General features: G+C 36.7%; 4 protein-coding genes across 8 annotated transcripts in view; 2 read left to right on the top strand and 2 right to left on the bottom strand.

Annotated features, from left to right (window-relative positions):
- Positions 1-994, bottom strand: part of LOC123310564 (phosphatidylinositol-binding clathrin assembly protein LAP-like) — a 36791-nt gene extending 35797 nt beyond the window's left edge. For both annotated transcript variants that reach the window (XM_044894093.1, XM_044894084.1), the window contains exon 1: positions 518-994. In XM_044894093.1, coding sequence (XP_044750028.1) covers positions 518-659 — 142 coding nt within the window. In that variant the 5' untranslated portion in view covers positions 660-994. The remainder of the gene's footprint in view (positions 1-517) is intronic.
- Positions 995-1432: 438 nt separating this feature from the next.
- On the top strand, positions 1433-3307 carry LOC123310588 (gastrula zinc finger protein XlCGF8.2DB-like). The gene is made up of 2 exons (XM_044894140.1): positions 1433-2209; positions 2882-3307. The coding sequence occupies exons 1-2, from the start codon at positions 1543-1545 to the stop codon at positions 3166-3168; spliced, it is 954 nt and encodes a 317-aa protein (XP_044750075.1). The 5' UTR covers positions 1433-1542; the 3' UTR covers positions 3169-3307.
- A 115-nt stretch (positions 3308-3422) lies between these two features.
- Positions 3423-7800, bottom strand: LOC123310596. Of its 2 annotated transcripts, none has more exons than XM_044894160.1 (2): positions 7634-7800; positions 3423-4104 (listed from the first exon to the last, which is right to left on the bottom strand). In XM_044894160.1, the coding sequence occupies exons 1-2, from the start codon at positions 7673-7675 to the stop codon at positions 3607-3609; spliced, it is 540 nt and encodes a 179-aa protein (XP_044750095.1). In that variant the 5' UTR covers positions 7676-7800; the 3' UTR covers positions 3423-3606. The 2 variants fall into 2 exon arrangements, with proteins under 2 accessions (XP_044750095.1, XP_044750087.1); XM_044894152.1 differs by lacking the exon at positions 7634-7800 and adding an exon at positions 5957-6079.
- Positions 7801-7938: 138 nt separating this feature from the next.
- The window catches only part of LOC123310543 (phospholipid-transporting ATPase ABCA1-like), a 32340-nt gene continuing 16825 nt past the window's right edge, over positions 7939-23453 (top strand). Inside the window, exons 1-14 of one of the 3 annotated variants that reach the window (XM_044894070.1) lie at positions 7939-8026; positions 8479-8722; positions 9659-9865; positions 10230-10336; positions 10549-10790; positions 12217-12451; positions 12628-12810; positions 13576-13785; positions 13892-14331; positions 14425-14590; positions 14684-14901; positions 14964-15121; positions 15800-15873; positions 15941-16111. In XM_044894070.1, the coding sequence (XP_044750005.1) occupies positions 8514-8722; positions 9659-9865; positions 10230-10336; positions 10549-10790; positions 12217-12451; positions 12628-12810; positions 13576-13785; positions 13892-14331; positions 14425-14590; positions 14684-14901; positions 14964-15121; positions 15800-15873; positions 15941-16111 (2620 nt within the window). In that variant the 5' untranslated portion in view covers positions 7939-8026; positions 8479-8513. The remainder of the gene's footprint in view (positions 8027-8478; positions 8723-9658; positions 9866-10229; positions 10337-10548; positions 10791-12216; positions 12452-12627; positions 12811-13575; positions 13786-13891; positions 14332-14424; positions 14591-14683; positions 14902-14963; positions 15122-15799; positions 15874-15940; positions 16112-23453) is intronic. The other 2 variants (XM_044894076.1, XM_044894065.1) reach the window with 2 other exon arrangements.

Consider the following 23453-nt stretch of genomic DNA (forward strand, 5'->3'; position numbering starts at 1 on the left):
TAATTTAGTGAAAATAATTGACCCAATCGCGAAAGTATAACATGGAAGAAAATTGATAATTAAACTCGTCGTTTTGGAAAACAAATCCCCAAAAACACAGGATAGAGAGCAGGATTAAAATTAACTTAACTGGAAAATTAGGTGTTAAAATTTCGACGTCTGGGAGAATATACCTGCCAACTTGTTGATCAAAATCAACGAAAGAAATGAGAATTTGTTGCAATGGTGCGATCGATGAATACATTCATCCTTTGACCAGACAGCGGCAACGGAGATTAATGATATTAGCAGAAACAATGTTTTTCTTCACAAAAAGACGAGCTCAAGAGGTCTTGGGATGTGTGTATACTTCTGTTGCTAAGGAAATAATGTTCATGACAGATGAGTGATCAATTTTCCGGAAAAACAAACGAAAATTCGCGGAAAAGGTGGACCCATGTTCAATCCCCTTTCCGAAGTGGTGATAACGGAAAAACATTTGGTTGTCAAACAAGTCGTTATTCAATTGGCAACTTACAATCTAAATGTTTTTTCTTGGGCCCTATCATCTCTTCTGTGGTGGCTTTGCAGACCGACTTGGCGAGTCCTTGGCCGGCTATACTGTGTTTAGCAGCTAAAAGACGATCATTTATCGTTTGTCCTGCCATCCTTCCAGTCATTGTTGCTATTTTATGCGATAAATTTTCAGCTTTTCAACCTTGAACACTGTGACACTTCCACTAAAACTGTCACTGATTTGAAAATATACTTTTTACACAGGTATCGAAGAAACAGTAAATATCATAACTGAAGTGAAGAATTGATTCGTATCTGGGCACCTTCAGAACAATTGAGGTTTTCAAATTTTGCTATATGGATGAAATTACATTACAATTTTGTGTAACAACCGGCGAACAGAAACTAATTATTTTGACTGCTTGAATGAGAATCGACAATCGACAGTTTCTTGCAGTCCACACACGTCAATCCTCAATCAAATAAAGTAACATCTGACAATTTGGCATATCCTTTTGTTGACATTTAGTTGACGTATTAAAAAGAAGGGGAATAACTTCACCAGCGCAAACACAAGCGGCAACACCGAGCACTCTGAGTCAAGTGAGAAATGATCGCAGCGCCATAACGGAGATTTTCTGTTACTTTAAAAACGGGCATTTCGAGTTGAATAATAGAATAATATTGTGACTATAGTAAAATGAAATAACTTGGTAGAATTCCGCAGCAAATATCACAACATAAATATGAATGATTCCAATGAAATAATTCCATTGACTATGAATAATTCAATATTTGTCAAAGTACCCCAAAAATGTTTCTGAAGACGACCGCGACGTGGCGTCTTTCTGTTCTGTAGTTCCCACCACAGAACACTAAGTAAAATGCAGAAACATCTGTAGTCCAAAATTAAATTCGGTGTTCATTTCATTCTTTATCTTTTGTGCATTCTTCTTATCCGCCATATTCTAGCGTCAGTGTCTGCGAACAAAGACTAGTCAATAAAGAACGGTATTCTTTTTCTTGTGTTTAAGAATAAGAAAAAACATGGAATCGGATTATTCTTATGTTGAAGAAGTTGACTCAAAATCTGTTATCACAGCAAATATAATAAATTTCAGAAGAAAAAAAATTGACGAGCTAGCACACGAATTGAGGAGCCAGCCATCAGAATCGGAGATAATAATTTTGGATACGGACATTGCCCTCAAGCCAGAAACTCTACAAGTTCGGTTGAAGGAAGAAGATGAGTATGTTGAGATCGAAAACAACCAAGTTTGTTATGATGATACGGATTTCGTCGATGTGGATGGAAATTCTTATAAATTATTGGAAACGCAGGTTGAAGCCGAGATTGGATCCGAATTTCTTGATTTCGTGAATTCTGAGCTTGAGGAAGGAGAAATAAGAGATGGAAATAATTTCGAGTTATTGAAACAAAAATTCCCTTTCAGTAGTGGGCATGGTGTACAATTCGAATGTCCTATCTGTCAGAGAACCTTCTCACAGAAGGGAAATTTGTTTCGGCATTACCAAACTCACACAGGGGATAGACCTTTTGCCTGCAGATTATGTGGCCACAGATTCACTCAAAAATCAAATCTCCAAAAGCATCTTGCCACACATAATGGGGATAAAAGGTTTGAGTGTGGTGTGTGCAATAAAGGTTTTGTACAAAAGGCTAATCTTATAAGGCATCTACGGATCCATACTGGTTAGTATTTCCTCATGAATTTACCTTGTTTCTTGAGATTTTGATAGTGTTAATTGTTATCATAGGTTTGGTAAAGTGTAGCTTTGTTCGAATGTATTTTGGAAATTTTTTGAACTGTATTATAGGGTATCGTTTATCCTATTCACCTACCTATGAATGGATACGTGCATGCTCAGTAACTTTCTGGTCAAGCATTTGACAAGTACTTGTTGAACTGAACCAAATGTCCTGAAATAATTGTTGGAAACTTTGTCTTGGGATTTATTAGGCTATTATCATAATGTGGATTTATTATAACCAACATTTTGGCTAGCAATGGCTTGTTTATTGTTCAGTTACACTTCATTCGGGAAAAATTTGTCAGTTTTGACAGTGTAACCAGAAGTACCTTTGAGACGATAATATATAAGTACGGTTGCTCAGTTTAGAAAGCGGAGTTTTAAAATGGCCTTAGATTATATCCTGGCCATTCTTTTTGATTCACAAATATGCAAAAAAAATCCCATTCCCATAGCTAGATACTTCTAGTCTACGTTTACCAATTCAACTATGAATTGTTTATCCAACATATTCGTTTGGGACATCAGGTGCTCTTACACCTTTCAGCTTAGTAAATGCAAACTCAATCTATTAATAAAATGAATGTTCATATACGATCTTATGTCATTTCAGGTGAGAAGCCCTTCCAATGTGATTTATGTGGTCATAAGTTTACCCAAAAGGGCAATCTCAATAAACATATGCAGCTGCACACATCTGACACTGAAAGTGTTTGCGATTTCTGCAACTGTAAATTCTCATCATATACAGCTAAAATGAGACATGAGACAAGTGTGCACAGCGAGAAATTTCCTGATTACGAAGAGGAGGATGAACAAAATGTAAACCAGTGTGACGAATGCCCTGCTTCATTTAGAACCAAACGGGCTCTTGTCAAACACAAGAAATACCATAAATAATTATTTCAGGTATTGGTTGAATCGATGCCTATACCTATATTGTAAATGTTTTCCTCCAGTTCGAAAATTTATCTTCATATTGGTGACATAATGAATTATGTTTTGTATATATGTGTTAATAAATTTGCTTTTATTGTTACTCTGAATTTTGTTTGACCCCTCAATCATTCTTTTTTATATTTGTGTCTGATAACAAAGGTTCGATATCTGGCCTTTTTTTGTTATAACAAATATTACTTTAACAATGCCTTGAGTAGGGGGAGCTTGATGATTTAGTTTTATTATTATAAGATTTTATAGTAACAGATATATCTCCATCCATGTTAGTGTTCTGTGGTTTCAACCATAGACATGGAGACTCTATGTCTATGGGGGTAACTACCTTAACTTTATAATCTTTGATGCTATGGTTAGAAAGCTATCTATGACCAATAAGCTTTATGGAATTAATAGATTTTTTTCTGCTCGCCTGTATGGAAAAGGGTATTCAGGAGGGGAATGCGCAGTACCGAATATAGAATTATGCGCTCCTCCAAGAAAAAAATTTCCCTTTTCCTTCAGCTTGTTCCAGATGTGTTGAGGATGCAGCAGTATCAGTCCTCCGTAATTTGGATGGAATGGATACGACAGTAGATCGTTGATTTCCTTCCATTTCTGTTGCACCGGCCGTAGCAATTCTTGCGGATGGAGTTTTTGGATGAATATTATCGGGATCTTTTTCACATTCAGGTCGATTCTCGATTTGTTCCACGTTGATTCTGACTGGGAAGTTAAGAAGTTCGCATTTTCTATGATGATAGCCTCGCTTTCTGCCGCATGTTCTACAGCTTCCTGGATTTTTTTACCGTCCATGACGGTTGTGAGTTCTGGAGATTCCGTCGTAGGGATAGCTTGTATCTCATTTTTGGATAGTATGTTTTCTCCTCGAGTCCAAGACTGCAAAAAGTCGTGGAAAATTATTGAGTTGCCGATTTAAGCAATTGCGAAATACACTGCTCAGTAATTGATAGAAGGAATGGAAGAAATAGGTAGAGGTTTTCAGTCAGAATGGAAGAAATAATATGAATATGAATCATTATTTCGAAATTGTGGTTTTTCCGATTTGCAGAAGAGACCCCTTCATATGGAATATCGTAATAATGAAAAAATTCGGACCTACTTTCATAGGAAAAAAAAATGTTCAAAAGAAGCCACAGATTTCATCTGTGAAAGAAGCACAGCTACCTTCTCTCAAAGTTTGTCATTCATTCATTCATTCATTCATTGCTGTATCCCGTTGCCGGGAATGAATCTACAAAAAGACGAAAGCGGGAGAAAACAAAAAGAAAAGAAAAAGAAAGGAAAAAGAAAAAAAAAGGAAAAAAAAAAGTTTGTCATAGAGCTGTATATATACAAATAATAAAGTATGTAGGTATGATGCTATAATGAATAACGATTTTTTTCGATATCTAATTATTTTGAATCATTTATCTGCACCTGTTGCTTGAAGAATTCGCAAAAGAATTTAATATTTTTGTCTGGAATCAGAAGATATACTTATAAGTAATTTCTTTCATTCAAAAATACATTTCATAATATATCATCGAGTATATATTGGACCCAAGTAATTAAAATACTCAATGATATTATGAAATTTCATAGATATCAACTTCGTTGGAATTACCTGTGAGGATTGATAACTTCTCTAGATAAATACAGGATTAATCATTCAGACAAAAGATCGATTGAAACTTCAAATTTCATTCATAAAAGCTCGTATCCTGTTATTAAAAAAGAAATATATATAGGGTGCGTCTTGGAGATTCAGCCCTGATAAAAATATAGTCATTTTAAGTTTTCCAGAATTACCTTCAGAATAACTAGCTCAATAATCTGTGACATTACACATTTCTGTGGATCTTTTGAAAAGGGTTACATTCGGTCAAAGTACCCAATTTTTCGAATTTTACAGATATTTTTCATTTTTGGACATCAAATTACTCCAAAACGGCGCATTATTTAGAGAGAAAATGAGAAATATGTACTTTTATTTAACAAAACGTTCAAATATTCATTAGATATAGCGTCCAACATAGTTTTCAGAGTTGGTTTCTTTGAATTTTTGGTATTTTTATGGTATGTAATGGTCAGAAAGAGAAGATATGGGTGATATCTTTTGTTCGAAAAAGATTCATGAAATACTATATTCATTTACTTCATTTCATTCGATTAAACTGTTCGGAAAAAATGGTGAAGGAAAAAAATGTTTTTTTTTTTTACCTCCATAAGGACCCACTGTTGAAATATTTGTACGAGTCAAACACTAAACCTGAATAACAAGAAATGAATGAAAACGAAGATGAAATTCATGCGATAAATGGAGAATGAACAAATCCCAAACGGTTCTCAAGATATCTTCTAGTTAAAACCATCGTAACATTCGTAACAATGAAAATTTGTCGAAAAAAGTGGCCTACGTCAAAAAGGCACATTTGAAAAATAAGTTGGATGGTATTGTGTTTAACGACTTTCGGACCAGCCTATAAAGTCAAAAATAATTTTAGCTCATGCGCTAAAGTACAGTCGATTTCGCCAAGGTTTAAATCAAATAAGATTAGATATTATAAGCTTTGGTTTGAATCATTCTCCTAGACTGAAATTTCTCACTGTTGACTCACTCTGTGTATACCTTCTCGATACATTGAATATCTTGTTCATTCATATATAACAATTCACTACTTTTGTCTATGGTTAAGGAACCAATGTAAAAAATATATTAAAAGTAATCTGTTCCTCAATTTCAACTTACAAAAAGAAAAATATACAAATAAAAGAACACCATTTCACAGCGAAAAGAGGATTTATCCTGATCAACACTAGCGAAACATCTTTTTATGTGCTTAGAAATTGAAAATGGTACCCTCATCGAAACATATCACATGAATAATTTCGAACAATACTCCCGAAATTTGAATATTTTCACCGCAGATAAATCGTTCAATACGATACATAAATGTTTAAATGTATCATGTCATGACCATCATACCAACTTACATACCTACATTAATGATAATATTGAGAAACCGTATTCCTCTTTCTCCAAATTGTAACATAAATTCAAAACCCTTGCTAAGAGATAGAGCTAAGAGAGAATCAACTGAATAGCTTGGCCCTATAGAACTAAATATTCAAGGTTCTTTTTTTGTGGGAGTCCATCATAAATTACAATTTTCGAAAAGAAGAATTTTTAAATACCTGTAGTCACGTAACCCAAACCGGAAGGAACGATTTTGTATACATATATATCTCACGCTTCGATGCGAAAATCCAAAAACCTATCAACATGACTGATAAGATTGATATAACTCAAGGAGAACACGATGCATCATTATGATGAAAGAAAATTAGTATCTCCACTCAAAATACTTCCATTTTTTCCAGGAACCGATATTATAGTTAGCCTGAGCACTATCTAAAAACGATTCATCTTAAGCAGGGCCGTACCAAAGAGCTTTTCTGAGGGAGGCGACCCCCTTTGTAAAAAAAAATACAGAATATCAAGAAGACAAGAATCAAGAATATGGAAAAAGTGTATTTTACGTAATTACGAATCGGGTTTGTTATTAGGTGAAGAGATAATTTTAAATGAACATGACTGTAAATGAAAATCGCCTATCAAATATGTCAACAAACAAGTGTAGGTAATAATAAATATCTGATTGACAAAAACAGCCACTCTTTCATCCATTCCCCAAGTTGCAATTATCTGAGAGCAATTTTTTTTTCGGATATGGACTGCTTTGATCTCATTTGGGACCCCTGTTGTCATAGCAACAAAATGAAAAATGTTTTGCACTTTTGTGATTCTTTGTGTTTTTATAGAGAGTAAGCAAACTTTTCTATTATTTTTTGTTGAAATTTCACCTCTCTCTTCCTGCTAGACTGCTCAAAATTTTCGCTTTTATGAGAAATTGTTGCCCGCTTGAGAAAACAGAAATAGAAAAAAAAATTCGATAGTAACATTTGATCTGTTCATGATCGTAGATAATGATAATCAAAGATGGGGAATTTACGTGCACTCATTCTTCTTGGTACCTGGAAATTGGATTATTGATTGATATAGATTCAGGATATATTATCTTCGTAGAATTTCAGTATTCTAAAATATCGGTCAATGTATCTTATGAAAGTTTCTATAAATATCTACTCGTTTGCTATTCGAAAGATAAAATTGATAAATAAAATACAATACTTCACAAACCGTCAACATTATTTCTATCTTGAAAAAGGAATATCGATTACAGAAACAATGTTGGGTAGATTCCAGACTTTGTAAAATGAAAAGCCCAGTCACTAGGAGGAAAAGGTTTGAGCTTTCAAACTATAGGACTTAGGACTCGTTGCCTTCTAAGGTATGAGGACCACTACCTCTAGTATGTAAACTTAGGATGTCATGAAGCCTCTTCGACAATTGAGGAAGACTTACAGTTTTAATGCATTCACTCTTTTGAATGCAGGCAACTACCATCTATTTTGTCATTTCATATGTTATTTGGGCGTTTCCTCTGAAAAACTATAGGTACTAATCTTCTCCAAAAATTTTTTATTTCCATCACTGAAATAACTATCGTTGTCTTGAACCTACGATTCTTCTGTCTACTAAGAAATCGCGAAAAATATTTCGATATTCTGCATAATCGATTACCCACGAATTTTATCTTCAGATAAATGGTCTATCTGATAAGGTGGTCGTAGACGATACGTATAGGTATAATAGTTTTTTGATTAGTATTTTCAATCCAGTTTTTCCCAACAAACCGTCATCGATAGTGAAGTTTCTTGATAGGGAGAGTGGATAAAAAAGTATTCGCTCCAATTGGTAAGTAAAAAATGCTTGACACTATAACGAAGTCAAACTAATCATCCATTGAAAAAGCAGAAGGTTCAATGAAAAATCACGTATAAGTGTTCACTCCACTACACTATATATTTTAAGAGATCAAGTTTTTCATATTATTATTATACTCGGTAGTATGTTTTCTCTGTGATGGAAGAGTAGCCATGTATGAGAATGCAGATTTCCGATTGTTTTGAGTAGATATGTATTCTCTTTTCTCTTTAGTTCATAGAAAACAAATCGTTTTGTGAAGCGGGCGGGAATAGTTAGTAGAGAGCTACTGCGCTGCTAAACGTTCGATTCATATTATTTCCGTTCATTTGACGAATATTTAGATATTTTTGAAAAATATAAGTACATGAATTTGTTGAGCCGGCTTCACCTACTTACATGTATTTGTGTTTCACTGACTTATTTAGATCGGTTTTTTTCAGTATGCTAGTAACGACTCCAATAAAACATCCTCAAGATGGGATGCTGGGACAAATTTTTCCTGCTGATGTGGAAAAACTGGAAACTTCAACTGAGACGTCCGATTTCATTCGCTGCAGAAGTAGGAATTCCATTAGTCGTAGTTGCGATAATCCTAAACTTAAGGAGTCAAGCAGATCTGATGGAAATGAGCGAAGTAAAATATGATCCATTTAGTGTAGATACATTCGATAAAAGTATTCTTAGGTTTGTGATCTTTACGTTTTTTCATGAATTGCAGTATTTGGGAAGGATATTTTGGATATTAATGTACAGGGTGGGCAGAATTGGTGATACCTGAACTACATATTCTTCAACCCAACAAGATAGAGGAAAATGCATGGCACATAACGGTCGTCTTTTCTCGAGAAACTAAAAATGCCATCAACTGCATTCCTCTATTTTCTTTTGTTTTCGAGTTATAGGTCAAAATTAAAATTTCAACTTTGGTCATTATCTCCGTTTCTGTTTAAGCTAGGATGTTGAAATGAAAACATTATAGAGACACTGTTTTGAAAGCAATCCAGTGGCGTACTCTGATTTTTTCCGAAAGGTATATTTGCTGAATTGCTGAGCTATAACATAAAGATTCGTTCTTCCTTATGAAAACAGTAGTTTAAAATGACTCAGGAAAACTAAGGGCGATGTATGATATATTTCTGAAATGGTAAAAATAGCGCTCTTAGTTATTTTAAAGTACTGTTTTCATAAGAAAAAACACAACTTTATATTATAGCTCAGCAAATAAACCTCTAGGAAAAAATCATAGGTTAATATCAAAAAAGTGTCTGTATAATGTTTTCATTTCAACATCCGAGCACAAGCATACACAGAGATAATGACCAAAGTTGAAATCGCCCAAATTTAAATTTCGGCCTATAACTCAAAAACAAAAGAAGATAAAGGAATACAGTTGATGACATTATTAGTTTCTCGAAAAAAGACGACAGGAATAGCACATTCATTTTCCTCTATCTCATCGGGTAAAAAAGTTGTACTTCAGGTATCACCAATTTTGCTCACCCTGTACCTATTTATAAATGAAAGAGTTTGTGTGATTGATAAATGAAATACCTATAGAGATTAAATTATGATTTTTTTTTACTAGGAATCATAACATCATTATTTCATTCACAATTCCAGGGCATATTCACCAAACACAAACAAATTCGTTAATGAATTGATGAAATCCTATAAACCTTCCGGGCTCCTAAAGGGATTTGAAACAGCTGCGAAATTGGAAGATTACTTATTGAATCACCCAGCGAAGAAAACTCCAAAATGTGGAGTTGTATTTGACGATGATTTACCGGATGGGGAGTTGACAGGAAAAATAAATATCAAGCTGAGGTAAGTTTTTCAAATGATATAACAATAATAGGTAGGAATAGAGAGAAAATAGAACACTAAGTAATAATGAACTTACTACAACAGTTTTTTGTTTGCATGTGTCTCAAGGATAGGTAAGTAATCGATAAAAATTTGAGAAAACTCAAAAAAGGGAAAAATTGAATCTCTCGAGCATGTGGCGTTCCAACACATAGTGATATTATTTTTCCTACGTTTGGATTTTTCCCAAATTTAGATCGATTACCTACTTACCTAACCCAAACACACATGTATACAAAACATTGTGATAAATTCATCAATACTGGGTGTTCTGTTTCCTACGTCACCTAGTCTATTCTGTTCCGAATATTTTGAAATTAAACAGGTTCGACACGACGTCTTCTGTTGAATGGATGACTGACTCACTATATCCTGATTTCACTATAAAGAATGGCGAAAGAGAGGATACTTCTGCTTATGGAGGACCCCCAAGTAAGTAAGGGGTGGAAAACTTCGATTTTCCCAGATGTATACAAATAAACAAGGAAAGATATTATATACTATATTCCAGAGGTTAGACTCATTGTTCAACAAACACGGAACAATGAGCTACGGTTCAAATGGTTCAAATTGTATCAGTAAATGAGTTGGAATAACATATTAAGCGCCTTGGATTAATTTTCAATCTAACCTTACGTTTTCAGATTACAGACAATTCGATAGTCTGATGTATACTTTAACGTCCAAAATTTTCGACAAGAAAAACATCGAATACCCAAATGTAATGCTGGAAAGATTTCCTACGCCTCCCTATGTCTATGATGAATTGCTTCCCTCTTTGGGTGGTAAATCATACTTCATCGGATTTCTATTCATGGCAGCTTTTTTATACTCTTCCGTGAGCATAGTCAAGGCCATCACACTGGAAAAAGAAAGGCAACTGAAGGTAAGTTGCTCAATAATAGATAATAAACACCTAACAACAACACTTTCTCGAAAAACTTATCGGTCAGACTTACGAGGATGTATTGACATCTAATTAGTCTAGAACAGTTCCATGCATAAAAAAAAAATTGCGTTACCACAGCAACGAACAATAACTCATTAGAAGTGTAAGTGTGAAGTTTGAGGTCAAAAAAATAAACCAGAGTTACGCAATAAATTAAAAGAAAGAAGATGTCCACCGATATTGTGAAAATCGAAAAATTGGAGTATCGAGCCATCAAGTACCTGTATTTAAGAGGGTTAAGAGGTGAGCAGATTTACGAAGATATGCTACCCTTGGTGATCAATGTGCTTCGTATGCGACCGTGAAAAATTAGACTGCAAGCTTCAAAAAAGGTAAATTTTCCATTGAAGATGATGACCGATTGGTAAGGCCAGTTTCTGTGTCAGTCCCCGATAATATCGATGCAGTTCATGACATGATTTTATCAGATCGTCGAATTGGGCTAAAACGGATATCTGAAGCAATGAATATTTCATAGGAACGCGTTCATCACATAGTTCACGTCAATTTGGACGTGAGAAAAATTGTTGCAAAATGGATACCCAAATGTTTGAATGTTGACCAAAAGCGTGCAAGGGTAGAAGCATCGCGTTCAATCTGTGCTCGATTTGAAAACGATGTAGACTTCTTAAACCGAATTGTTAATATGGATTGGTAAATTTCTACGATCCAGAAACAAAACAACAATCGATGGAATGGCGACACTCTGGTTCTCGAAGACCTAAGAAGTTTCGTGTCCAAAAATCTGCTGGAAAAGTTCTTGCTTCAGTTTTTCGGGATTGCCATGGAGTTATGGAGTAATAATGATTGATTTTTTGGATAAGGTTAGAACAATAACAGGAGATTACTATTCGACATTATTGACCACTCTCCGGGAAAAAATTGAAGAGAAAAGACGTGGAAAGCTATCCAAAGGTGTTTTGTTTTTGCAGGTCAACGTCCCTACTCACAAATCTCATGTTGCCATGTGAAAAATTCGTGATTTAGGGTTTGAATTACTAGAATACCCTCCTTATTCACCAGATTTGGCTCCATCCGACTATCATCTCTTTCTTCAACTGAAAAAAAAGTTTAAAAGGTCATAAATTTTCTTCCAACGAGGAGGTAATAAAAGCTGTGGAGGTCTGGTTTGCAGAGCAAGAAGAAACAATTTTTTGAAAGGTCTAGAGACGTTGCAGGTTCGCTGTAATAAATGTATCCAATTAAGACGAGAATATGTTGAGTAATAAAATATTCTGACATTGTAATTTTGTTTGGTTCTATAGTAGGCTAAGAATTTTTCAGTATATCCTCGTAATAGCGACTTGAAAGAGTTTCTAGCGTTCGTGTTTTCTGAAAATATCTTGCACTGGGTATCTTCTAGGAATATATGAAAGTGATGGGCCTTCCTACTTGGTTGCATTGGACTGCTTGGTTCGTCCAGATGTTTACGCCTCTTCTACCCGTGGCAATTATCATGGCCATTTCAATGAAATTGTCAATAGGGGGTGCAAAGATAATGGAATATTCAGACGGAAGTCTCTTGTTCCTTTTTTTCCTACTTTATACCATACAGGTGATCACGTTTTCCTTCGCGGTGAGTGTGTTCTTCAGCAGAGGTGAGTAATGGATCTGATTTATTTGTTGTACTAGCGCTTATCTGTCAAAACTCTTCAGTGTTAAACCCCCTGAACTTTGTCGCACTTATTCACCCTGTAGAGAAGATAATTTACCGAAACCCATCACAATCATGACTGAAATGAATCAATTCTAAATGTATGTTATTCTTTTTTAGCGAATAGAGCTACCTCTTTAGCCGGAATGATTTGGATTTTAGCCATGGCTCCTTATATTAATATACGATCTGGTAATTACGCGGAAATCAGCGCTTTCATGAAGTATTTCACGTCATTGTTCGCCCCGAGTGCTGTTTCTTATGGATTCGATCTGATCTGCTTGTTTGAAGTCAAAAAAATTGGTAATTTTTCATTAAAACTTTATCAAATTTTCATATTATATATACAGAATGAGTCTTCCACTCGTACAAATATTCTGACAGTAGATTCTTGAGGTCAAAAGCAACACTTTCTTCTTTTACCATTACAGTTGTTGAAAAACCATGAAACATGGAAAAATGTTTTTTTTATTTTTATCTCACAAACGGTTTTATCGAATGAGATGAATTTAGGAATATAGTTTGATGAATCTTTTTCGAAACCAAGTTTTCACCCACGTCTTTCCTCATTATGACCATTACGTACTATAAAAATACCAAAAATTCAAAAAACCCAAATTTTGAAACTGAATTGGACGCTATCTAATGACTATTTGAACATTCTGTGAAATAAAAGTATTCTTCATATTTTCTCGTATAATGTGCCGTTTTCGAGTAATCTGATATTCAAAAATAGAAAATATCTGTGAAATTAGAAAAATTGGGTACCTACTTTGGCTGAATGCAACTCTGTTTAAAAGATCCACAGATGTGTAGTGTCACAGATTTAGCTAGTTATTCTGAAGGTTATTTTGTTTTTCCAGGGATGGCATGCACAGCTCATTATGATGATATCATTATCAAATGGTTATATCTTTTTATCAGAGCCGAATCGGAAAAAATGGTATAAGAAAAAATTGTTTCTTTTGGCTTCAAGATTTCACTGTTGAAATATTTGTACGAGAAAAAGACTAATCTTGTATAAAAGTAATAAACTGAATTTTGTGTCTACCATGTGTTCAATTTCAGGAGCCCAATGGAGTAACCTCTTCGAGAGAAATCCTCAGATCGGCATAACCTTTGGTGGCATTTTGCTGATGATGTTCATGGACATATTCGTATACTTAGGAATTACTCTATACGTGGAACAAATTTATCCGGGAGAATTTGGGGTTCCTCAAAAATGGTATTTCTTATTCACTCGTCAGTTCTGGAGCCGAGAAGAAGTTTCTTCATCAAGTGAGTACCAACTTCAAAAATATAAAAGTTGATATCAGTACACACTTCACTGTAGTTGCTGAAGACGAGGTATTCAACAGTACCTTACCTTACCGTTATTTTTCAGCAATTGGTCGTCAGTTCACAATAAAGGGAGAGTTTTTCGAAGAAGAACCTCTGAACCTACGAGCGGGCATCAAGATCGAGAACCTTTGCAAGACCTTCGGTGCCAACGACGCCGTCAAGGGGCTCAGCATGAATCTTTACGAAGACCAAATCACAGTTCTTCTCGGTCACAACGGTGCTGGAAAAACCACAACAATGTCAATGTTGACAGGGATGTACCCCCCCACCAAGGGAACAGCTACAATAAATGGCTTTGACATCAGGACTCAGATCATGAGAGTGAGAGACAGTATGGGCTTATGTCCTCAACATAATGTGCTCTTTGACGATCTAACAGTGACGGAGCATCTGATATTCTTCAGCAAATTGAAGGGATGTAAAGGAGAACAAGTCGATGCGGAGGTCAGGAAGTTTTTGAAGCTCTTGAGCTTAGAGGATAAGGTAATTTGATTTTAATGGCGGAGAAATGAGTTTCATTCTGTTCTTGCCATAAGGAAAATTATTTCTATCAGTCTTGAACGTGTGTTTTTTCAGGCTAACGCAAAATCCAGCGAATTATCTGGAGGAATGAAGAGGAAACTGTGCGTGGGGATAGCTCTGTGCGGCAATTCTAAGGTGATAATGCTCGATGAACCGACAGCGGGTATGGACCCCTCAGCTCGAAGATTCATTTGGGAATTCTTGCAAGAACAGAAAAAAGGTGAGAGTTTTGTTCAGATTTGATCCTGAAGATACAACACAACTATTTGAACAGTTGAACAAGCTACTGATCTACTGATCATGATGATTGCAGGCAGGACAATTCTCCTAACCACACATTTCATGGACGAGGCCGATCTGCTGGGCGATAGGATAGCGATTATGTCAGGTGGCGAGTTGAAATGCTGCGGTTCAAGTTTCTTCTTGAAGAAGAAATATGGCACTGGTTATCACCTGGTTATAGACCAACTACCCAACTGTCAACCGAATGCGATCACGAAATTACTGGCCGAGCATATACCGGCTATCCATGTGAGTACATGAAGACCGTACCTTTTATCATCAGAGCAATAAGTGATTTTATGGAATTGCAGATTGAATCGAATGCTGGCACGGAACTGACCTACCTTCTGCCAGAGAAATATTCCTCGACTTTTCCCAGCGTGTTGTCTCAACTAGAGGAAAATTCGTCTAGGCTTGGTATCAGGAGTTTCGGAATCTCCTTGACAGATCTTGAACAAGTGTTCATGAAGTAAGTCGTGTGGGTTCATAATCTTACTAAATACAAATAGTAATGCCAAAGGTGGTGAATTTGCGAAGTGAATCGGATGGAAAGAAAAAGGGGGGATCCGATCTCAAACGCCCCACGGGTGTTACGGGTTCGTTCGCCAGCCGGAACCAATACATCCTCAACGGGGAGGTAGGACTCAGTTTCAAAACTACGGAACTGTAGGTAGGACGGCGTTGGGAAACGGTTCTCTACTCCGTTTTCTGCTTCCGACGGGTTTGCACGCCAGCTAGAAAATCGTACTCCCAGAAGTAATAGAACTAGGTAGGATAAAGGGGTTGAAACTGAGGTTCCCACTACGGTCTGCTGTCTTACCTCTGAACTGTGTCTACGGAAGTTTCCAGGGGTTGCTCTGGCACTAGTCTTGTCCAACGGTCAAGCTAACTTAATCAGAATTCCTTGACCTGCAGGGGAACAACTCTCTTTGTACCTACTGATGGGGGGTGGAAACGGAATGTCCCTCGTGTGCCGAAAATCGGTTAAATTCACGTCTTGACTTCTGCTTATCGGAACTGGCGAACAAAATTCGGTTATCTTCCATTTCACGGTGCGACATCGTTTTTCAGAACTGAAAGATGATGTATCTCTATTTGATATTATGGCGGACAATCAGCTGAGGTTAAGTTCTATTTCCTTTCACAGGGTTGGCACAAATGAAACCGGCAGGATGGTATCTAAAGAAACGAATCATCACAATGTAGAAGGATACACCAATGGTGAGAATCGATATATTATCGTTTTTTTTTTGCAGAATCCATTCGACTGTTTTGTTTATCGTTCCAGTGACAATAAATTCAACATATCTAGAAACCGGCACTAGTTTATACATGAACCAAATCAGAGCTATCTTTTGGAAGAAGTACCTTGTGGCTGTTAGATCGTGGATGACCGAGATTATGAAAACACTTCTTCCATTACTTTATATATTTCTGGTGGTCTACTCGGCCAGCTCAGGCAACACCAAAGACGTGGCCTACAGAGAATTTTCTCTGGCCGACTATGATAACCCTATAACTTTGGTAGATGGTAGTAATGTAGCGAAAAAATACGAAGATTTGCTGAATAGTCAGCAACAGAAGTACGAGGTTGTAGATGATGTCGGTGCAGTGGCTGAAAACATGGTGAGAATTATTAAGGTCGAAACGAGATGATTGCATTTGAAGAAAGGGTCGGCTCATCAAAATGGGGACTACTGATGATTATTTTTGTGATACCGCACAACTCATTTTTTTGGCGAAACATTTCCATGTGTTTTTCCCTTAATATTATTCACACTTCTTATTTCAAATATCTAGCTCAAATTATGTTCTTTGACCAAAAAATATTCTCAATTTGAACAAGAAGAATCAAATAATCTGAATGATTTTTTTCAGACTGCCAAGGACCTTGATTTGATTAAATACACCTACTTGATTGGTGCATCTTATGATGATACAATTCAAGCAGCTATAGCTTGGTTTAGTAATGAACCACTACATACTGTACCACTCACACTGCAGATGATGATGAACAGTTTCATACCAGATCGTTCCTTCCAGTTAAACTTCATCAACTACCCAATCCCGAAACGAAAAACTAAAAAGGTAATGCATTTAAATTTCTCCTTCTTCTCTGATCTATTTTTAGGGTTTAGAGTACCTTGTCACTGTTTGATTATCCAAATAAAGTTTGCTTTCTTTCGCGGCCGGCGAGACGCAGCGGTTCAGATGAATAGAGCGATGCTCTTTTTAGAAAAATCATCATCAATCTGATTATTTCATATTGCAGGATGCTATGATTCAAGAATTAACAAAGTCAATAGAAAGCATCTTGGCAATAGCTCTTGCAGCAGCGTACGTCGGAAATTTCTACATCATGTTCAATATAAGGGAGAGGATGTGTCAAGCAAAGCATCTACAATTCGTATCCGGTATCAACGTTTACATATTCTGGTTGATATCCTTCATCGCCGATTTCATCACCTACTTGATTCCTTCTATAGCCATAATAATTGCATTCTATATAGTGCAACCGATAGGTCTACAAAGTTTTGAATCTCTAAGTGAGTAAAGATGTTCTACTTTAAGAGATTTTAACAAATCACCTGTTTTGCGTCATTTTATATATATTTTTTCATCATTTCAGGTTACTTGGCCCTGATTATGATCGACTTTGGTGTGGCGGTTATCCCATTCATGTACCTGTTCTCGTTCTTATTCACTGTTCCTTCCACTGGTTATTCAAGGATGTGGTTCATCAGTTTTGCTGCAGGTAACACGCTTTCTGATATATTTAATAAGTTATTTGTTGCTATGGTTTATGTTAGAATCGAGTGTGTATGTAAAAAAAACGATTGTTAAAAAATAAAACTCTTGTCCAGGCACGAAAACTTTTCCACTTCATATTATAAATAAAATCTAAATTAAAGACAGACATCACATTAGTGGTCCTTCGAGTCGGATAAGATTTTAATTTTCTGTCAATCGTCTTTTTGACCATTTAGCATAAATCATAGCAAAAATAATATATTAACAATAATATTGAAAGTTCGTATTTACACGTTCCTTTTGTAACTATAGTTTATCAAAAGAAAAAAGGTATCTTCTCTAGATAAAGAACCAGAGTATTTTACCCTTACTAAATTCTGCCATCGTGCTATAAGTAGGTACACAAAATCAAAGGTGAATTTATAAGTACCCAGGCTATCTAAGCTTTATCCTAATTTCTACTACAGAAGGAGGAAAGTAATAGCAAAGAGGAACCTCCCCTTTGGTACTACATTCAGTCTATACATACAGTTTAAACTACTAATGACTAATGCCTGTTTGTACCAATAAATTTAAGGCACAGCAATAAGTCATACTTATTTCAATTATCTCTATGGTAACAGACTTATTAACACACTAAGCCTGCAGAAGTCAACTTAGCCAACTGTTATGTGTCAAAGATGGGCTCTTATTTCACATGGAAGGAACATCTCATGCAGTTTTTACTGAAGATCCGACTGGTGCACGTCTACACACAAATCGCTCTACTGTTTTAAAACGCATTGCATAAAAGACTGAATCTTATGGATGTGAATGAGATCCCCATCTTTGTAGCAGGCTTCGTCTAAGTTTTGTACATGCTGTGAGGGTTATAATAGGAAGCCTTATTTGCATGTTCCAGGTTTTCCAGCTGTATTCATAATGTACCTTTGCGACCTGCTAAAGGGCAGTGACGCTACCATCAAATGGATTCTCAGGATCATACCGCATTATGTCGTGACTGAAGGAGTCTTCAATATAATGCATGTTTTACCAACTAGCACGGAGGAAATGAAAGGAGAAAGCGTAGGTGAGCTCGCATTTTATCAACAAATAACTAGGATAAGTTCTCTAACCACTATGCTATTGGCTTACTGGGAAATTACGGAAGAGTTCAATGATTCAAGCAATTTTACGCTGTTTACAGATTTGAAATATTTTTTTTCAGATATTGACCCCCTATTGAGCTTCCAAGAACACGGCCTCGGCAATGGCATCGCCGTAACTTACGTCACAACCGTTATCTTCTTCGGCATACTCTTCCTGATAGATCTGAAGATACTATCCAATCCAATGTACAAAATACTCTCCTGCCGAACGAAACCTAATCCTCCATCTACAGTTGACGAAGACGTGAACGAAGAAAACCGGAAAGTTCGCAACTCCCCCATGTCCCAGCTACTAGACCAGAACTTGCTGGTACTGAAGGACCTGACCAAGAAGTACAAGGGTTTCATCGCGGTGAACGGCTTGAATCTGACCGTCAGAAAGGCCGAATGTTTCGGCTTGCTCGGAGTGAACGGGGCGGGAAAAACTACCACGTTCAAGATGATGACCGGCGACGAAATGATAAGCAGTGGGGACGGCTGGATCAACGGGTTCAGCATCAGGAGCCAAATGAAGGAGGTGCAGAGCTGCATCGGTTACTGTCCACAGTTCGATGCTCTGATAGACAACCTGACGGCGAGGGAAACGCTGAAGATCTTCGGACTCATCAGGGGAGTCCCCAAGGACGAGTGCGATTTCACGGCCGAGAGACTCGCGAGAGACTTCGATTTCACCCAACATCTCGACAAGCAGGTCAAGCAACTGAGCGGGGGTAACAAGAGGAAACTCAGCACATCCATCGCTCTGATCGGGGACGCACCTATCATATTTTTGGACGAACCAACCACAGGTGCGTATATGCTCAGTATAAATATACATACAAGAAGAATAAGAACCATAGAATCTTAAAAAACAAAAAAACGGGTTCGCGTAATGGACTCTGGGGCCCCTAGGGGGAGAGAGTCAAAGACACGGCATTTCCGTAGATGCCCCACACCAAAGATTATAGAGTTAGGTTAGGTTAACTTCAAAATAAAGTTAGGTTAGCTTGTCAGTTGTCAGGTTACCTAACCTAAACTAACCTAACTCTATAATCGTTATCCCACACATAGGGAACTCTAACGATTTGTCAAAATCATCGACAGCGTTCGCTGTCGTGGGGCACACAAGCTTTTCCTTCCATTGATTCGCATGCTGTTTTGGTCGAGTATTGTGTTTTGTGAATGTCTTTGGAAAAAATGTTCTTCCCTACGTTAGATTAGAGTGATTAGACTATAACTTTCTAAGAAATGCCTCTTTACACTGATACTAAAAAGCTTCGTGTGCCCCACGGCAATGAACGGTCAGCTGATTTTGACAAATCGTTAGAGTACCCTATAGGTTACTCTAACAATTTATCAAAATCAGCTGATTGTTCGTTACCGTGGGGCGCACAAAGCTTTTTATTATCACTATAAAGAGGCATTTCTGAAAAAGCTCTAGTCTTATCACTCTAATCTAACGTCGGAAAGAACATTTTTTCCAAAAACATGCACAAAACTCAATACACTCGACCAAAACAGCAAGCGAATCAATGGAGGGCAAAGCTTGTGTGCCCCCCGACAGCGAACGCTCAGCTGATTTTCTCTGACAGATCAGAGAAAATTGACAGTGACAGTGACAATCGATGTAACAAACATTATGCAGCGATCACTATGCAGAGTGTCAAAAATTTTGCTGTCTTGATGTGTGGGTAGCAATCAGAGATTTATCTCTTGATTGAGTTGGAAAGATCAAAGCTATGTGCAAAGATTAAGGCGGAAACACATTATTAAAACGCGGCGCAAGCTGACGCGCCTGGAACGGGTGAATTGTACGCGCGTGGAGTCGCGTCGGGCGTTCTTAGTATGATTCTGGTCCATAGAAAACAATACATTCGATTCGACTCAACACGCATCACGTTTCATCGGGTCGCGTCACGTTTTAATAATGTGTTTCCGGCTTTATAGAGTTCCCTAACCTATCCTAACTCTATAATCTATGGCTGGGTGTTTTACATCGATAGGACTCGCAGAATACTACAAGGTGGATCTTGTGGCCATACCGAACAACACTAGTTCTTGCTGATATTTTCTAGGTATGGACCCAATAACGAAGCGTCGCCTCTGGAACCGTCTGTCCAACATTCGAGCAAGCGGAAAATCCATCATACTGACCTCCCACAGCATGGAGGAGTGCGAGGCCCTCTGCACCAGGCTCGTCATAATGGTGAACGGAAACTTCCAGTGTCTGGGGTCCATCCAACATCTGAAGAGCCGGTTCTCGGAAGGGTTCTCCGTCACCATCAAGATCAAGAAGATAAAGAACAGCAGCGGTATGGAACACAGAGATACAACGCCCATCGAGAACTTCATGAACCATAACTTCAGAGGATGCGAACTCAGGGAAAAACATCAAGAGCTGTTGAATTACTACATCAAAGATAGGGACGCCAAATGGTCCCAATTGTTTGGTACTTTGGAGAAGGCTAAAGCTGAACTCGATATAGAAGATTATTCTATAGGTCAAGCCAGCTTAGAACAGGCAAGTTCTCTTCCATTCCAAAGGTCTTGATTGTTTTTTCAATAGGCCAAGTCTACACATCCAGTCCGAATGGATTGCACAACTCCTTTCAATCTTTTTTTGATTTTTCTTTTATTTCCAGGTTTTCTTGATCTTCACTAAACAACAAAAAACAGAAGAGGCACCCCAGAAGAGAAAGAAGAGGTGTTGTGGACTATGCTGTTAACAAATTTTTTTGTACAGAGTAGGAAAATGCAGCAAGAGAAGTGATAAAGTGTCTATATTTAGATAATTGTGAATAATATATATTTGTATATAAAAAATGAGGAAATATAATCATTTTGAATGAAAATCAAATGTTTCATTCATTGTACATCCAACTCCAGAGCTTTTGGCTCTACTGGACGTCCACACGTCCATTGCGGACCAATGTTTTGCAGGCCAGTTATAAAACGAACTGTTTATCACCAGATTGGAAGTTTTGGACTTACCAACTTTATACCGTTCTCAGTTTGTCTGGCCTCCCACTCATCATTTGTGTTCTGTGCTCCTAGGCACCGAAATGATCGACTGGCTCAGTGCAAATAACGGCTGAACAGGAACCTTGGATGGAATCATAGATTATAGAGTTAGATAAACTAAATCTATGATCTTTGGACAGAATATTATACAGGGTGTCTGTAAACAAATGCGAAGGACTTAGGGAGATGATTCCTCGAAGAAAATAAGCAGGGGCAGTCCCTAGATACAACCTTTGGAAGGTGATGACGAGTTGACAGTTTTCAATTTTTTTTACCGGTTCTAAGAAACACTGAGTCATAAAACTATAGATAATATGAAGCACTAAGTAGATGTTATTCACACTTTTTTTTTAAATCTCATAACTTTATTATTAGGGGTTGAAAATAACAACCCGTTATCATTTTCCTTCGAAAATTGTTTTCGTGGGATAGATTTTCAAAAAATAAAATTCTCCTATGGATTCTAACAACTGCTGAGCAAAAAATTCACATCGGAAATTACCCATCAGGGAGATAACTCAATACAGACTATGAGAATTTTCAATCGAATGTACATGCTCTTGGGCAAAGCGATAAGATTCTTCAATTCAGTGTTTGGTTTTCAGTGTTGGTACTGTATGTTTCGTTATTGTAGATTTGTTGATGAACACCTTAGTTTTGATTTGATGCACTTTCTCATCAGTGAATCTGGAATGGCACCTGGCTTTCTGAAGAATGCATCGATCATTTCGGCCAGAATTGGATGGATGACCTTCTCTTTGGTAGTATCAATCAACCTTCCATAATTGATTCAGTTTGGTCCACAACAAACTACACTTAAATAGAAATGAGATGGATAACTCCAATTGTCCTCCAATCCCTCAAATCCTTTGGCAAGATCTATATGGTATTGAGCGATTGTCTAGTTTCTTTCAACTCAATTTTTGGCATTTCCATTATGCTTGATGTCGTCAGATGCATCTGCAGCATCAAATTATAAATTAAAAAAATTTATTTCAGAAAAAAAATTTAAAGAGCCACTCTTTCATCCATCCCCCAAATTGCAAATATCTCTGAGCAATCATTTTTTCGGATAGTGGACTGCTTTAATCTCATTTGGGACCCCTGTTGTGATAGCAACAAAATGAAAATTGCAATTTTGTGATTCTTTGTGGTTTTATAGAGAGTAAGCAAAAATTTCCAGTATTTTTTATTGTAATTTCACCTCTCTCTTCCTGCTAGACTGCTCAAAATGTTCGCTCTCGCTCTTTATGATAAATTGTTATTGTTTGCTCGAGAAAACGGAAATAGAAAAAAATTATTCGATAGGAAAACATTTGATCTGTTCATGATCGTAATGATAATGAAAGATGGAGAATTTACGTGCAATGATAATGAAAGATGGAGAATTTACGTGCAATGATAACACCCATTTTTCTTGGTACCTGGAAATTGGATTATCGAAGATTCAGGATATATTCTTCGTAGAATTTAAGTATTCTGAAATATCGGTCAATGTATCTTATAAAAGTTTCGATAAATATCTACTCGTTTGCTATTCGAAAGATAAAATTGATAAATAAAATACAATACTTCACAAACCGTCAACATTATTTCTATTTTGAAAAAGGAATATCGAATACAGAAACAATGTTTTGTTGATTCCAGACTTTGTAGAATGAAAAGCCCAGTTAATAGAAGGATTTGAGCTTTTAGACTGTAGGACTTAGGACTCGTTGCCTCGTAAGGTATGAGGACCACTACCTCTAGTATGTAAACTTACTTAGGTTTTCATGAAGCCTCTTTGACAATTGAGGAAGACTTACAGTTTTAATGTATCCACTCTTTCGAATGCAGGCAACTACTATCTTTTTTGTCATTTCATATGTTATCTGGGTGTTTTCTCTCAAAAACTATAGGTAC

This window comes from Coccinella septempunctata, chromosome 1 (assembly GCF_907165205.1).
Source record: "Coccinella septempunctata chromosome 1, icCocSept1.1, whole genome shotgun sequence".
In the NCBI taxonomy this organism is placed as follows: domain Eukaryota; kingdom Metazoa; phylum Arthropoda; class Insecta; order Coleoptera; family Coccinellidae; genus Coccinella; species Coccinella septempunctata.

Bases quoted from the DNA above. Each gene is read 5' to 3' on its own strand.
- LOC123310588 (XM_044894140.1), top strand. From the start codon at position 1,543: ATGGAATCGGATTATTCTTATGTTGAAGAAGTTGACTCAAAATCTGTT. The intron at 2,210-2,881 runs GTTAGTATTTCC...ATGTCATTTCAG, and splicing joins GCATCTACGGATCCATACTG to GTGAGAAGCCCTTCCAATGT.
- LOC123310596 (XM_044894152.1), bottom strand. From the start codon at position 6,073: ATGAGGGTACCATTTTCAATTTCTAAGCACATAAAAAGATGTTTCGCT. The intron at 4,105-5,956 runs GTAAGTTGAAAT...GACTTTTTGCAG, and splicing joins ATTTGTATATTTTTCTTTTT to TCTTGGACTCGAGGAGAAAA.